Genomic DNA, 15,778 nt, shown 5'->3' on the forward strand with positions numbered 1-15,778 from the left:
GCGGAGCCTATAATTAATTTACCAATGGAGGAGCGCTATATTGAGGCAATCTCATCAGCCATTGGTCCAGTGACGGCAGGCTCCAGCTCTTCAACTTCCTGCCGCCAGCAGCTACGGATTCGCTTCCGGCGTACGTCCACCTCCTTTTTTGCTCTCATGTTAATGGCGGGCGGAGGCTACTGAGCGTGTCCCAGATAACCGCTGCCCGCACCAGGGGAATAAAAACCCCAGCAGCACCCTTTGGCCTCACCGCTTCTGCTCACCATCCGTGCCAGAGTTCGCTAGCATGTCTGTGGTCCCGCCCAATCGCTCGCAGACCGGCTGGCCCCGAGGGGTCAACCAGTTCGGCAACAAGTACATCCAGCAGACCAAGCCCCTCACCCTGGAGCGCACCATCAACCTGTAAGTGCAGCGCGGTCCTCGCACGCGGCCTCCGCTGCCTTCCCCTCGGCAGGGCTGCTCGAGGCTCTGCTTCCGGCGCGCCCCTCGCCTGCGAGCCGTGCTCCTTCCCACGGGTGCCCCCTTGGCCTTGGCGTGCCAAGGGGGTTAGCCCTTTGCTTCTAAGGGCGTTTTGCAGTTCTGCAAAGAAATCTTGTTTCCAGTCTTGCTGTGGTCAGTTTATCGGCAACATCCGAGTTTGCAAGGATTCCTTTTCCCCGCCTTACCAGAAGTGACAGTTCAAAATGTGCTATTTCAAAAGTGCTTTTTGCATCAGTAGACTCCAAGGAGGTGGCTAGATGTGTTTTTCTTTGAAATGAATGGTATGCGTAGGATCCCATTTTTGCAGGTTGCACTTGACCCTTTGGAGATTTGGAGATCTAGCAGTGACTTTTTAGATGCTGTGTGGTATTCTAGCGTGTGTACGCACCCAATTGTAGTCATCTATCCAGAGCTGGCTTACCTGCCCTGGGCATTCCCATGTCGCCAACGTGGGCAGCAGCTTGGAAGAGTGGGTGCAGGTGCGGGAATTCAGACAACGGAGAGAATTGAAATTGCTGTCTCCACAGAAGTAATTACTCGTGAATGTGCTTTATTTTTAAGCTTCAAAAGCAGTCACACAGTAGTAGGTTCTTGGCATTTGGAATCTTGATCAAGAAATTGCCAGCGTGCTTTTTAAAAATAGTTTCTGAGAGTTTTTGAGGCACAAGGATGTGTCAAGATCCATGTTTTAAGAAAGACACTGTAAAGATTTCTCTGTTTTATATTCAAGTAACTGAATTTTTCCCTCCAAAACCTGTAACCATCTTGAAATTCAATAGTTGGATTGTTTCATTTGGCAAAGCAGAAGCTAGTTTGAAAATGTAGATAATAGAAATGTTGGGTTTGTAGAATCTGGGATTAGTTGGTAGTTGTGTGCATACAAGTTCATCTTTGCTACTGTTCCATGAATGCCCAGGCTAGTGTCTTAATTTCATTCCACTGTTAAAGAAGCCTTTGTAAGATGGCATGACATTGAAAAGTCATGTTCTCCTTTAAGGGAGTGCAGGAGCACAGCTTCTAGATTATTTTTAGTCATGATCAGAACTGAGACCCTGCAGTTTTTCTGAATTTGCCTTGATTACTGAATCAGTTTGCATCAAGCCGTTACATAGAATTCACTTGGTGAGCTGATTAGGCTTTCATCAAGATGTTTTAGTCTTTAAGTTGTGAATTAATTTACCACACTTTTTTCCCTCTTATAGAAAAGACTGAATTATAGAGGGTCATTGTGTCAAGAACAGGGTGAATAATGAGGCATTAGAATGCCTTAGAATAATGAGGCATAGTTCCCTGTTACAGTTAGGAAATCCTCCAGGGATGCCTACTGTCCACCAGCTGCTGTGCAAAATATTCAGTATATAAATATGAGGAAGTGAGAGCTTTAGGAAAGTCACCATGTCATGATGATAAGGTGTGTTTCTGGGGTGGTAGGCTGATTTCACAGCCGAAGATTGAAACACTTCATCTTGGCAGCCTCTCCTTACTGCTGTGGAAGCTGCCTGTGGCAGTCAAGCGATGGTCTGGCTCTCCTTAGGGTTCTCTAGTTGTGAGAATTAAATGTGAATGTTCTTCCAGGTTGCCTAGCAGGTAAGCCGTGTGAGGTACTTGCTGCTGCTAATGACAGCTAGGTTAGGTTCATTCCTGGGGCTGCTAGACCAGGTTCTTTGTTTTTAATGTCTGTTTATTTGGCTGAAACAGAAACAAGAGATTGATCTTCCATCTGCTAGTTCTCTCCCCAACTGGCCTTAGTGGCAGAGCTGGGCTGGTCTGAATCCAGGAGCTTCTGGGTCTCTCACATGGGTGCAGGGGCACGAGCACTCAGGCCATTTTCCACTGCTTTTCTAGGTGCATTAACAGAGCTGAGTCGGAAGTAGGATAGCTGGGACTCGAACCTGCGCTCCTATAGGACGCCAGCACAGGCAGCGGCTTTACCTGATCGATCACGGTGCCAGCCCCAAAAGTTCTTTTGAGTTTTGACAACTTTGAATAGTCTGCTTTTCAAGAATAGCTGAGTGGATTAGGTATGTCGCGGTAGGCTACTAATGTCAAGGGCTTTTGATAGATACCTTGCAGGTGGGCAAATGTGGCCGTAGTGTTATTACTCCAAGGTTTATAAGCAAAGGCTCACCATCATGAGGTTTAAATTGGCAAGTGTGCTACAATATAAATATGGGATTTTTAAAAACTGGTTTAAAGAAGAGTTTGATTTTTCCTAAGCAAGATTTGGATGAGTAGAAGGGAAGAATGAGGGTACTGAATAGAGTAAAAGCTGGAGGCTAGCAGGGCTTGTTAGTAGATTCACAGCAAGATAAAAGAGCAGCAGAACTGATAAGGAAAGGAAAAGACTGGTAGGAAAATCTTAGGCTGATTACTGGGAGAAACAAAATAGCTGGGAAATATCACTGGGTTGGGTGGCTCAGCCTGTAGGGGAAAACAAGAGGCGTTAACATCCGTGAATAATGTGTGATTGTATTAGTGGTCAGGGGTGCTCAAGGAGACAGTTGGTTCAGTTATGTCAGTATAGCATTTGTGATTGAAGACTAGAGGATTGCTGATATCTAGATAACCACTTCCCTAAACGTTAACTGGCCTCGAGGCTAGTGCTGTCTGTGCTCAGGATTCTTAGCTGTGCCCCAATAGTTCAGAAAGCAGGAGTTTGATCTCCGTTGTCTCAGTGCTGTCTGTGTTATTGGGATAAATCCTTGTGTGCCCAAGCGCCTTCCCTATACTTTTGGATGTATATACTTTTTCATGGGAAAGTCAGATTAACAGAGAGGTCCCAAAGCTTTGGGCCATTCTCAACTGCTTTCTCAGGCCACAAGCCAGGAGCTGTATGGGAAGTGGAGCGGCTGGGACACGAACTCGTGCCCATATGGGATCCTTGTGTATGCAGGGCGAGGACCTCAGCCACTAGGCTACCGTGCCAAGCCCTTTTCTGCACTTTTGACGGGGATTTCTTGGCATGTGCCTGATATCTATTGGGTGGTCTTCACTTCTCACGTTAGATATCTGTCTTTGATCGCAGTTACCCACTTACCAATTACACTTTTGGGACCAAAGAGCCTCTCTATGAGAAGGACAGTTCCGTCGCAGCCAGATTTCAGCGCATGAGGGAAGAATTCGATAAGATTGGAATGAGGAGGACTGTGGAAGGGGTTCTGATTGTACACGAGCACCGACTACCACACGTGCTACTGCTGCAGCTGGGAACAACTTTCTTCAAATTGTAAGTGTTGTTGGACAATAACAGGAAGACAGCTGTTAATATGGTTGCTGTTTCATGCAGCTTTGGAATTTAATTTTAGTTCTTATTCATTTATTTCAGTAACTATTGCTCTTATTTCAGGGTTTAGAATGAAAATTATGAGTGATTTCTCTCCAGTGCAGTGCAGTGCTTTTATCTTCCTAACTAAAAACCTGCATGTTGCTGTGAACTGTTGATATGAATGTTTGTGTTTGGTGCAGCCCCTTGGAATAGGTTAGTCTAAGCTCAATTTCTTTCTGTCTATCTGTTTTTTTATCTATCTGTCTTTTAAGATTTATTTCTTTTTATTGGAAAGTCAGATTTACAGAGAGGAAAGATCTTCCATTTGCTGGTTCACTCCCCAAGTAGCCGCAATGGCCAGAGCTAAGCCAATCCAAAGCCAGGAGCCAAAGGCTTCTTGTAGGTCTCCCACATGGGTGCAGGGTCCCAAGGTTTTGGGCTCTACTTGACTGCTTTCCTAGGCCACAGTTAGCTGGATGGGAAGTTGAGCAGCTGGGACATGAACCAGCACCTATATGGGATCCTCGCAGATGCAAGGCAAGGATTCATGCCAGGCTCAGTCTAGGCTTAATTTCTAGGTGTAACTGTAGTATTATTAGAGCAGTTGGTATTCTTTCTTAGAGTGAATGTTTCATTTTCTTGCAATTTGTAGGTAACAGTTTAGTTTTGCCATTTGAGCTCTTAAGTCTTTCAATATGCATTTGGCCCACAGCTGTTTGACTGCATTATACCAACAAGGTCTCAAAAGTTGAGACTGAAATTCTTGACAGGTGTCCATTTCTTCGGGCCTGAAGCACGTGGGCCAGTACTCTCTGCACACTTCCATCTCCATTATCATCAGTTTCCAGCTGGAGAGAATGGGATGAGCTCATGCTTTTCCTATGTTATGTGTTTTGCTTGTTTAAAACTAGAGTTTGCATACTGTTTGGTGAATCAACATTCTCAACTCAGCAGTGTATTTACCCCTCCCTTTGATACTCATCTTGACTGTCTTATATGATACTGAAATATGTTTTACTTGATAGCATTTTCATGTGTTCTGTTATCTCCTAACTGTATTAAGTTGAAAGCTGAAATTTTTGGCTTTTATACAGGCCTGGTGGTGAACTTAATCCAGGAGAAGATGAAGTTGAAGGACTAAAACGCTTAATGACAGAGGTATTTTTCTATTTACTACAGTTCTTTGGTCCATCTGAATACCACCTACTTAATTTGGCTATCTATGGCTTTTAAAAGAAATAGATTTGAGTACTTTTTAATAAATACATCTTAAATATGAGTGTTGATACAATGTTTATTTTCTGCAGGTTCAATGTGTAAGTTAACCTTAGCATTTTTTAAGACTAAAATGTTAATATAACAGTGTTTAAAAAAAGTTTGTTGCACTGGACACAGTTCTCAGTGCTTTATATGCAGTCAGTCAGGCATCACAACATCCAAGGAAGTAGGTTTATTAATCACATTTACAGATAAGGAACCTGGGACATGATGAAGCTAGTGTGTCACACAGCTGGAGGTTTGAATCCAGGTGGTTTTGTTCCAGATTAGACTTCTGTGGAATTTAATCAGAGAATCTTATTATGTACCTGTTTCCATTTTTGCATGTATTGTTAAGACTTTCTACAAATTGTACCTCTTTTAAAAGTCATTCTAATACCTGTTTCTGAAGATTTGGGCCAAATGCATAGGCACTGGTGGTTTGAAAGTTATAGATTGTTTTCATTGTGTGACTTTTTTTTTAACATACAACCTCTCATCCATGACAAAAACCAGTATACACTTCATGTGAAAATCTGGGCAAACATAGAAAAACAAAACCAAAGTCACCTGTGACTCCTTTATTGACCTATTGGTTTGTCTTTTAAAATACATTGTAACTCCTAAATGTGCTGCACTCCAATGTCGTTGCACTCCAGTTATGTGGTTTAGGTTGAACTTGTTTATTTCCACTAGTTTTTAAAGCCTCACGAAAAAGACAGTAAAATGAATATCTTTAAAAAGATTTGAATGAGGGGCCAGCATTGTGGTGTTGATTCAAGTCCTGGCTTTGGACTTGTAGTCCAGGTGTCTGCTTTGGGCCTGGGGAAAACTACAGGAGACACAGATTGGAGTTCCAGACTACTGGCTTCCATCTGGCTATCTCCTGGGGAGTGGGGTGTGGACCAGTGAACAGAAGATAGCTCCCTCTCCCCTCCCTCCTCCTTCACCCCTTCCTCTCCTCTTCCTCCTCCATCTCCCCCTCCCCCCATTTTCCTCTGGGGAGTGAACCAGTGAATGGAAGATATCGCTCTCTACCCCCTCTGCTTAGGATTCAGCTTCCTGCTAATGTGCTTGGGAAGGCAGTGCAAGTTGGCCCCAGTACCTAGTCTCTGTCATCCTTGTGGGAGACTACAAGGCTCTCAGCTTCAGTCTGGCACAGCCCTGGCCACTTTGGCCATTTGGGAAGTAAGCCAGCACTGACTGTTTCCTCTATCATCTGCTTTTCAAATGAATAAATAATTTTTTTAAAGCACAGAATTTCATTCTATCAGAAAGTGTAATAAGATTAAATTAATGGAGCATTCTAGAGGGGTCAATGTAAACTATAGATGAACAGAGGAAAAAGGAATATTTAGCAAAACATAATTTAAGCATATTCTCAGAATCCAAAGGACTTGTTTTGTGATTAAAAATATCAGCTTGCATGCCCTTTATAGTGAATATTTAAAGATCCATTGAAATGTATGTCATGAAATCTTAGATCAGTGGTGATAAGAGGAAAATCCTTAGAGCTTTTGAAGTGGACAGGTTAAATACGGAAAACAAACTGTAAGTATCCTGGCAGCTAACAGTCTAGGAAGCTTACCTTCTAACAGAATATGATTTTCATCATAGAATTTCCTGTCTAATTCAACTATAAATCTGTGATTACAGTTATTTCCAGACTTGCAGTTTCAAAAAATGTAACATGCCTGTAAAATATTCCTGTTCTCAACTGTTTACCACCAAAAATAAACTAAGAAAGAAGATAAAATGATTGAGAATTTTAGAGAGAATTTGAGCCAGCATCGTGGCATAGTGGGTAAAGCTGTTACCTGTGACCTCAGTACCCTATTTGGGTTCCGATTCAAATCCCAGCTGCTCAGTTAACATGCAGCTCCCTGCTAATGCACCTGGGAAAAAAGCAGAGGATGGTTCAGGTACTTGGGCCTCTGCCACCTTCAGGAGAATCCAGGAGGAAACTCCTGGCTGTGGTCATGGCAGCCCATCTGGAGAGTGAACAAGTGAATGGAGGATCGCTCTTTCTCCTCTGCCTTTCAAATAAGCAAACAGATCTTTTAAAAATATGTTTTAGACAGGATCTAACAAAGTAGGAAAGAGACAAAAGGGATCCCCAGGACTCTAGCTGTGATGCAGGACAGTAGAAAAATGCCTAAGAAAGAAAAACCCGAAACTGATTAACGTGTATTTGAATTGAAAACAAATTAATCCCTTGGAGAATGTAGAACTGAATTTAGTGACAGTAAATGAAATGAACTGTGAAGGAAAGATAGCTGTGCCAGCGGTGATCAGTTTGCCTAGATTGGCCTAGCAGTCAAATACTTAATATTGACTTAATCAAGTGCTGATAATGAGAGGATGAAGAAGAAAAAGTGTGAACGGTAGATAGAGTTTTAAGGCCTAGATTTTCATCTACAGTAGAGGACACAGTAATTCAATTTTTTTAGTGTTAAAAATGAAAAGCAATTAAGAAATGATTGTGAAAGAATGTCTTAAAAGTATAACTTGACGTTGACAATGATTCCAGGCAGGTGACAAAGTTTGATAGGATGTGATTAGAATGGCATTTAACATATGCTGACAAAGTCAAGTCCACAAGCGAATTGAGAAAATTCTATGGCACACCTGACCAGAGTTCCTCAAAACTGTCCAGATCTTCAAAAAATCTGCCAAGTCTGAGAAACACAGACTAGGGGAGCTTCTGGAGAGATGGCGATTCAGTGTCAGGTAGTGTCTTAACAAGAGCCTGGGACTGAAAAAGTACGAGATGTACAAGCTTGAGCTTCGGTTACGGTCGTGTGTGCATGTAGGCTCATTCGTTGTGACACATGCCATACCAGCACAAGGATGTTAACAATCAAGAAAGGGTATGGAAGGAATCTTTATCCATTTTGCTCCTGTAAATTTAAACTTATTGTAAAATGGCTTGTTAAAAATAGAGGCAATACAGGCCCGGTGGCGTGGCCTAGCAGCTAAAATCCTCGCCTTGAACACGCTGGGATCCCATATGGTCGCCGGTTCTAATCCTGGTGGCCCTGCTTCCCATCCAGCTCCCTGCTTGTGGCCTGGGAAAGCAGTCGAGGACGGCCCAAAGCTTTGGGACTCTGCACCCGCGGGGGAGACCTGGAAGAGGTCCCCGGCTTCAGATTGGCGCAGCACCGGCCATTGCGGCTCACTTGGGGAGTGAATCATCGGACAGAAGATCTTCCTCTCTGTCTCTCCTCTCTTTATATCTAACTTTGTAATAAAAATAAATACATCTTAAAAAAAAAAGAGGCAATATCAAGGGGAGAAGCAGGAGTTTTGAACATGATAGCCAGCAGAAGTGGACAAGGGACACAAGGCAAGACTGCATTTTTCATTATGAACCTTGAACCATTTTTGATCAAATTTGTAGAGTATAACCTCAATTAAAATAAGTTTAATGTTATACTGTTGTATACACTAACAAATATTAAACTTTCCTTTTTTTTTTTCCTTTTTTAATTAGAAAGACAAAATTACAGAGACAAAAATCTTCAAGCCGCTGGTTCACTCCCAAATGGCTGCAGTGGCTGGAGCTGAACCGATCCGAAGCTTAGGAGCCCGAAGCTTCTTTGGGATCTTGCTCATGGTGCAGTGTCCCAAGGCTTTGGGCCATCCTCAGCTGTCTTTCCAGGCCACATACAGGGAGCTGGATGGAAAGTGAAGCAGCTGGGACTAGAACAGGTGCCCAGTAGGGGATGCTAGCACTTGCAGTTAGAGGATTAGCTGATTGAGCCATTGCGCTGGCCTAAAAATGCCTAGTTTTAAAATTTTTGTAATGGATAGATAGCTTTCAATGCTGTAGTTGATACCAGAAAAATTATTGTGTGCTATCGGCTGTTGTGGGTAGCTGATCAGCTTTAAGTTCTACACAGCATAGCATAGCTATGTTAATGCCAGAGTACCAGTTTTGAAAGAATAGTGTATGTCTTGGAGAGGTTGCCTTAGGTGATGATAAACAGGATAAGACAGACAGGCATATTAGCTTTGTGTCTCCAGGAGTGCTGCCAAGGATATTGTGTTCCTTAAAGAGATGCCTGTTAGGGATTTACTGGCTATATCATTTCTTTTGAACAGATACTAGGCCGTCAAGATGGAGTCCTGCAAGACTGGGTCATTGATGACTGCATTGGTAACTGGTGGAGACCGAATTTTGAACCTCCGCAGGTCAGTGTTCACTTGTATGTGCTAGGCATTTGGGGAAGTAAAAAACTGACAATTGTGGCTGTAAAAAAAAATTACCAAAGTAGAATTGGACTTGAAATTTCCTTGTCTCCCTTAACTTAGATCAAATTTCACCAAATCAAACGTTTTTTTTTCTTTCAAATAAATATTTTAAAATATATATACAAGTAGAGATAATGGTGTTAAATGAGTCCCATTAAGTGTCTGCCTTTAATAGCAGCAGCAACACGTGGTCAGGCTTGTTTGTTAACCCTTTCTTCCACTGCCGTATTTCCTCTTCTTTCATCCACTATTCACCTACCCGGTTATTTCCATTTTCGTTGTATTCTTTTGGAAGGTTTATTTATTTATTTATTTGAGAGGTAGCAACAGTGAGATTTGCCATCTCCTGGTTTGCTCCCCAGATGGCCAGAGTGGCTTGTGCTAAGCCGGTCTGAAGCCAAGATATAGGAGCTGCTTCTGGGTCTCCCACATGGGTGTAGGAGTTTGAGCGCTTGGGCCATCTTCTGCTGCTTTTCCAGCTCATCAGCAGGGAACTCTATTGGAAGTAGAGTACCTGGGGCTTAAACCCATGCACGCCCTCATGGGGTGCTACACTACAAACAGTGTGCTTTCTGTTTTTGCTTTCATTTTAAACAAATTGTACATACTGTGGAGTGCAGTGTGACATTACATGTATACATTGTATATGGATCGGAGCAGGGGATCAACATGATTATATGCTTAGAGTAATTTTTTGAATTTATTTATTTGAAAGGCAAAACATGAGACAGAGATAATCCTCTGTCTGCTGGTTTACAACCTGGATGACCATAACAGCCAGAGCAGGCCAGGTTGAAGTCAGGACAAAGTCCATCCAGAGTTCCCACATGGTGGCAGCTTATCTTCCTTTCTCAGGGTCAGGCATTTGGAAGGTGCTTAGCTGGTTGGCTGTTGGCCAAGTGAGTCAGCTGGGATAGCACCATCACTGAACTGCGGGTAGAGGATCCTGAACTACCACACGTGTTAGCAGACCTCTCAGCTGTGTCCAGGCTGGCAGACTGAAACCTTCACATTTTGTGGCTGTTGACCAATAGCTTCCCATAGGTCCCTGTCAGCATGTTCAAAGGACATATCCAGTGAGGCAGTTGGCATCCTCCAGAGCATGTGATTCAAAAGCTACAGTTTGTTATAGTCTAATCTTGGCAAATGGCATTTCATTACTTCTGTTCTGTGCTATTGGTCATACCCTGTTTGGTTACCCTGAGAAAGAATGAAGGCTTTGCCTCTTTGCTCACCAGCTTTCAGAATGAGCTAATTCCTAATTCCTTAGTAGCCTCTAAAGACTCAACATTATTCGAAAGAGAATGACACAGAAACCTTGCCTGGGAGAGGATAACCAAAAACGCCAGAGAGGATGACCAAAATCACCAGAAATAATAATAATAATAATAAAAAAGATGTGTTACGGGTGTTTTTAGAGCTGTGAGCAACTGAGTTAAGTCTTCTAAGGGTTGCCACGAAGTGTATGGAGTGCAGTTCAGAACTGTCCTTCAGAGGGATGGAAGGAAGGGACTGGTTCCTTATGAGGTGAGGGCTGTCCTGACATCCCCTGTACTTCAGCTGGAGCCTGGGCATGGGTGGAGAGACATTTCAGAATTTGATATATATTAACCCTCGTAATAATTGATAATGTTATAATGCACAAATTTTTCCTTTTTGGCTAATCAGCAAACCTTTAAAATTGGAAACTGAATTCTTTTGAAAAATGAAAAGCTGTATGACTTGGTAGCTTGTTTGCATAACAAGATGTTGCAGATGAAGCCAAAGTTCTGTATTCTTCCTCCTGACTCCCTCAAATAGCAGAAGAATAGGAAAATGCAGATGTTAGTAATTACTTCATGAGAGTATCCATGAGTGTAAGTGTGCCATGGTGCTTAAGAAAGTGTATTTCTGTACAGAATTACTGAAGTTCCTGGGTCAAAGATACACAGAACAATTTTTCTGCTATATTGATTTTTTTAAGGTTTATTTATTTTTATTACAAAGTCAGATATACAGAGAGGAGGAGAGAGACAGAGAGGAAGATCTTCCGTCCTATTATTCACTCCCCAAGTGAGCGCAACGGCCAGTGCTGTGCCAGTCTGAAGCCAGGAGCAAGGAACTTCCTCCACGTCTCCCACATGGGTGCAGGATCCCAAAGCATTGGGCCGTCCTCGACTGCTTTCCCAGGCCACAAGCAGGGAGCTGGATGGGAAGTGGAGCTGCCAGGATTAGAACCGGTGACCATACGGGATCCCGGCACGTTCGAGGAGAAGACTTTAGCTGCTAGGCCATGGTGCGGGGCCCCGCTATTTTGATTTTCTTGAGCATTTTTTTTTTAATCTAATTGAAAAATGGTCACTAGTAGTCCAGTTTTCTAGGACACTTCTTTTTCGTGTGTCCTGGGACAGTTTTCTTAGCTCAGTAAAGCCTAGGATTGGTCCGGAGCTGTCAGAACACTGGGGTTGTGTTTTTATTGAGTAAACTTGTTAGCTGTCAATGAGAAAAGGCTGCTACATCATCTTCATATCTCACCTTATTGTATACTATAGTTAGCTGAAAGATGAGGAGAAAGGCTTAAAAAAAAGGCATGGGTGGCCTCATGTAGAAGAAAATTACTATCTTGCTACTCCTTTGGTTTGGTCCTGTTTGGGAACTTGCCTTGAAACACAGTTCTCCTTTATCCTGTGCTTCTCAGGCCACTGCTCATAATGTGCCAAGTGTAGCAGATTTTTAGGACAGTAAAGGGGACCCCTAGAACCTGAGACAGCTGTCTCAACTTTCTGTACCCTAATTTGAATACTGCTTTGGTACTACCGAGTAACAAAGTAGAAAATGCTACAAGTTTTTAATAATTAAAGATAGAGCAGATGCAGTTGAATCCTGGCTTCCCACTTAGCTGTCATCTTTGGAAAGATACTAGCCTCTCTCAGTACCCACCTCTCGGCTTACGTCTGTTTCCAACATTTGAAAATTCCCTTGTCCTTAAACTCAAGGAGGAAAGCAAATTCCTCAGTGTATTATAGGGATATGTAGGAGAGTGTCTCAACATACACATCGAATCTATTAAAAAATCTTTATAGAGATTTTTGTTGTTCTCTGCTTGCTGGTCTAATGCTCTTCAAACACGGGGTGGGGCGAAGGGAGGGCTGTTGGAGGAAGGACCAGGCGTCGTGTCGGCCGTCTCTCAGGCTCTGTACCCAGCAGGATTACAGAGTTTTCAACGTATTAATGTGTGTAAAAGTAAACAGCCATAATCTACTCAAAACACTAATGAAATTCAGACTTCATTGTGATATAAACATCACAGGCTATAATCCTGCAACTGCATTGAATTTATTTTTTATTTTTTATTTGAGAGGCAGAAAAATGCCCCAAAACAGCTGGGGCAGGGACTCTGTCTGGGGCCAGGAACTCAGCCCAAGTCTCCCATACAGATGGCAGGAACTCAGTCACATGAGTTACCCTTGCTGCCTCTGCATTAGCAGGGAGCTCAAGTCAGGAGCCAGGGAGTGTTGAACAAACTGAGTCATTCTGATGTGATTTGGGAAGTAGATAGTTTAATTGCTAGGCCTAGTGTCTGGTGTCAGTGCCCAAGCTTGTCCCCTGCCATTGTCTTGAATTGTTAACTAGTCTACCATTTGTTACTTTGTGTGAGTGAAAGCATTTATGTTTAGTGCTTGTGTCAGGTGGTAATCCTGGGAAGACTAGAAAGTAGTAAGTATACTCCTAGCATTTTATGCTGTATTGGGAAGTAAGCATAGAAAGAAATGAATAAAGCTGTGGGTCATATGTTAAAATTGTATTGGGGTATGAGGAATTCAGTTTCAGAGTGGTTGATAGTTGAGCTAACTGTCCAAATGGGAGACATTGATTATGAAGGGCATGGAGAGATCTAAGGGATGGTGAGTCTTGAAAACTAATTATTCCCGATTGTTATTTTAGTACCCATATATTCCTGCACATATTACAAAGCCTAAGGAGCATAAGAAGTTGTTTCTGGTTCAACTTCAAGAGAAAGGTAGGTGTTTTCTGAAATTACTTGTAGAGTGATTTCAAGGCTACCTCTGCTTTTACCAAGTTCCTTGAATTTTTGTATTTATTGTAAAAACTAAGCACGTTTAATGTCTACTTAGAATTGCTTACTTTCTCTTACATGTGTCAGTACAGGTGTGGAGGAAAAAAATCTAATCAGTACTTAAAATGCCATGTAATGGTGGTTTTCAATTTTTGTAGCTGCTGGTATTTTCATGTATTGCTAGTGAAAAATTTAAGAAACTGGTTTTCTGCTGTAATGTTTAGGACTGTTGTGTTTTTTCACAGGTACTTATCCCATTTCTTAAATAATTTTGTAATGAAATACAAATTATAAACCCAAGGTTGTTTTTCCCTCTTTTTTTCCAGGACCAGCACCCAGAAGGTGCTAGGGGTTGTTAATAACATGGATCAGTTAGTTAACTGACCAGTTAACTAATGAGTTTCATATGTCACTCTCAATACTAGCTTGATAGACAATCAAAAAATGTTAATGAGAAATATCTTTTTCCTTTGAACTTTTTGGTAGATCAAACTTGTGATTAGTTTAAACTGAGATGCAAGTGATTGGGAAATTAGAGAATGAACACTATTTTGTTTATTTTAGCCTTGTTTGCAGTCCCTAAAAATTACAAGCTGGTAGCTGCACCTTTGTTTGAATTGTATGACAATGCACCAGGATATGGACCCATCATTTCTAGTCTTCCTCAACTGTTGAGCAGGTATGGAAAGTTGAATATTTTGTGGTTATAAAAGCTGTCTGATTCAAAATATTTCTAGCCACTTGAAAGAAGGAATAGTTTGCCCAAATAAAATAAAAATAAATTTAAAAAAGAAGAAGAAGGAATAATTTGTGAATTTTGGTCCTTAATGAAACTAAGACTCTTAGGTCATGTGCAAGTCATAGATCAAATGTGACTGATTTAACAGTGTCCTCAGACTACAGGATGCAGCTTGACATTGTGTTATTTGTGTGATTACTCTTCTCCAAATATGTTATTCTATACAGTTAAGCTTGAAGTTTGTATTTAGAGCAGAGATGATAAAATTAGTCAACAGCAGTTGACAGCAGTTGTCTATCAAAATGTAGAGAATTGAAGCTCTTTATGTAAAAAATTTGAGCCTAAATTGAGGGTATCAGGGATTAGGTTTTGGAGTTTTACATGGAGTTTGAATGTTTAGGCAGATAGAATAATGAGAAATAAGTTTCTGAGATTTTATTTTTTAGTTATAAGGAAGAGAGAGATCTTCTGTCAGCTGACTCACTCCTTAAATAGCCTTAACAGCTGGATCCATGCCAGGCCCAAATCAGGAGCTCAGAACTGTTTTCAGGTCTCCCGTTGGGGCCAAGGACCCAAACACTCGGGCCACTGCTTTCTTGGGTATGTTAGCAGGAAACTGGATTGGAAGTACAGTCGTTGGGACTCTGATGGGACCTCTAGGGGATGCTGGTGTTCAGGCAGTGGCTCTATTGCATTAGGGCACAATTCTGGCCCCAGAAACACATTTTCTTAAAGCCTCAATCTTATTGGTTGCTATTTTTAGAGCCAAGCATGGATAAGAATTATAGCTTAACACAGTGATAAAGAATGAATTTCTAGGATCAGTGTTTGGATTTGAATCTTATTTTCAATATTCTGCTGGCAGTGTGGGCCTTGGACAGACTTATTTGTGCTTGTTTATCTGTAAATAGGGATGGTAATTCTTTCATAATTGGGAGTGAAATAATGCATAAAAGGTACTTAGGACCATGCCACACACCTGCTAAATACTCAATAAATACTAGTTTAAAAACCATTCTAGAAATGATTTTGGCCTTCTGTGAAAACCTGTTGAATATGAGGTTCATCTTCTTACTGCCTCACTAGTCCAACTTCAGCCTCTCTACTTTGATCTAGTAGGTTATAAGTGGAATATGGTATGTGAAGAATAGGTCATATTATTCATCTACTCAAACACTTATCTGTCAGCTGTAGTAACTGTTGTAAGTAATCAGAATTGAATGAAATTTTTTTCTGCCTTTAATGAACTTGTTAGTGGGTAACTAAAATGATAATTTTATTTTTTATATTTATTATATTCAGCACTATTATTTATTGCAAAGGGTGAGACTGAGAAAAATGTATGTCTCAATGTAGAAAATATTTGCTTGCCAAGGGACATTTTTACTTACCTAAGGTGGAAACAATGCAAATCACTGTTTTGTATACGTTTTTTCTGTTTTAAATTTAGGTTCAATTTTATATACAACTGAATTAGCACAGTGGAAAAGTGGAAGAAGCCGTCTCTGTGAGCACAGCTGGACACGGTGTAGAAGAATAAATGTGATAGAAGAGGTTTTTGGTTTTATCCTTTTCCCATCCCCTAAGTTGTCTCTTAACTTTCTATTTGAATAGTAAAGTTAATATGAAGAACTAGGTAGTGATGTAAACAGAAGTAATAATGCTTATTAACTTTTGGTTCTATTCAGTTTTCCTTTTTTGTACAACATTAAAGCAAATGAACGTC

At 41.4% G+C, this 15,778-nt stretch overlaps 1 protein-coding gene across 1 annotated transcript; it reads left to right on the top strand.

The window, feature by feature from the left end:
• Positions 1-99: 99 nt before the first annotated feature.
• Positions 100-15,778, top strand: NUDT21 (nudix hydrolase 21). The gene is made up of 7 exons (XM_004583867.4): positions 100-402; positions 3,506-3,706; positions 4,840-4,903; positions 9,107-9,196; positions 13,181-13,256; positions 13,878-13,992; positions 15,503-15,778. The coding sequence occupies exons 1-7, from the start codon at positions 287-289 to the stop codon at positions 15,522-15,524; spliced, it is 684 nt and encodes a 227-aa protein (XP_004583924.3). The 5' UTR covers positions 100-286; the 3' UTR covers positions 15,525-15,778.

This window comes from Ochotona princeps, chromosome 16 (genome assembly GCF_030435755.1).
Source record: "Ochotona princeps isolate mOchPri1 chromosome 16, mOchPri1.hap1, whole genome shotgun sequence".
Lineage (NCBI taxonomy): Eukaryota > Metazoa > Chordata > Mammalia > Lagomorpha > Ochotonidae > Ochotona > Ochotona princeps.

Excerpts from the sequence above, each read along its gene's own strand:
- NUDT21 (XM_004583867.4), top strand. The coding sequence starts at position 287 with ATGTCTGTGGTCCCGCCCAATCGCTCGCAGACCGGCTGGCCCCGAGGG. Across the intron at positions 403-3,505 it reads CTGGAGCGCACCATCAACCT|TTACCCACTTACCAATTACA; the intron begins GTAAGTGCAGCG and ends CTTTGATCGCAG. Across the intron at positions 9,197-13,180 it reads CGAATTTTGAACCTCCGCAG|TACCCATATATTCCTGCACA; the intron begins GTCAGTGTTCAC and ends TTGTTATTTTAG.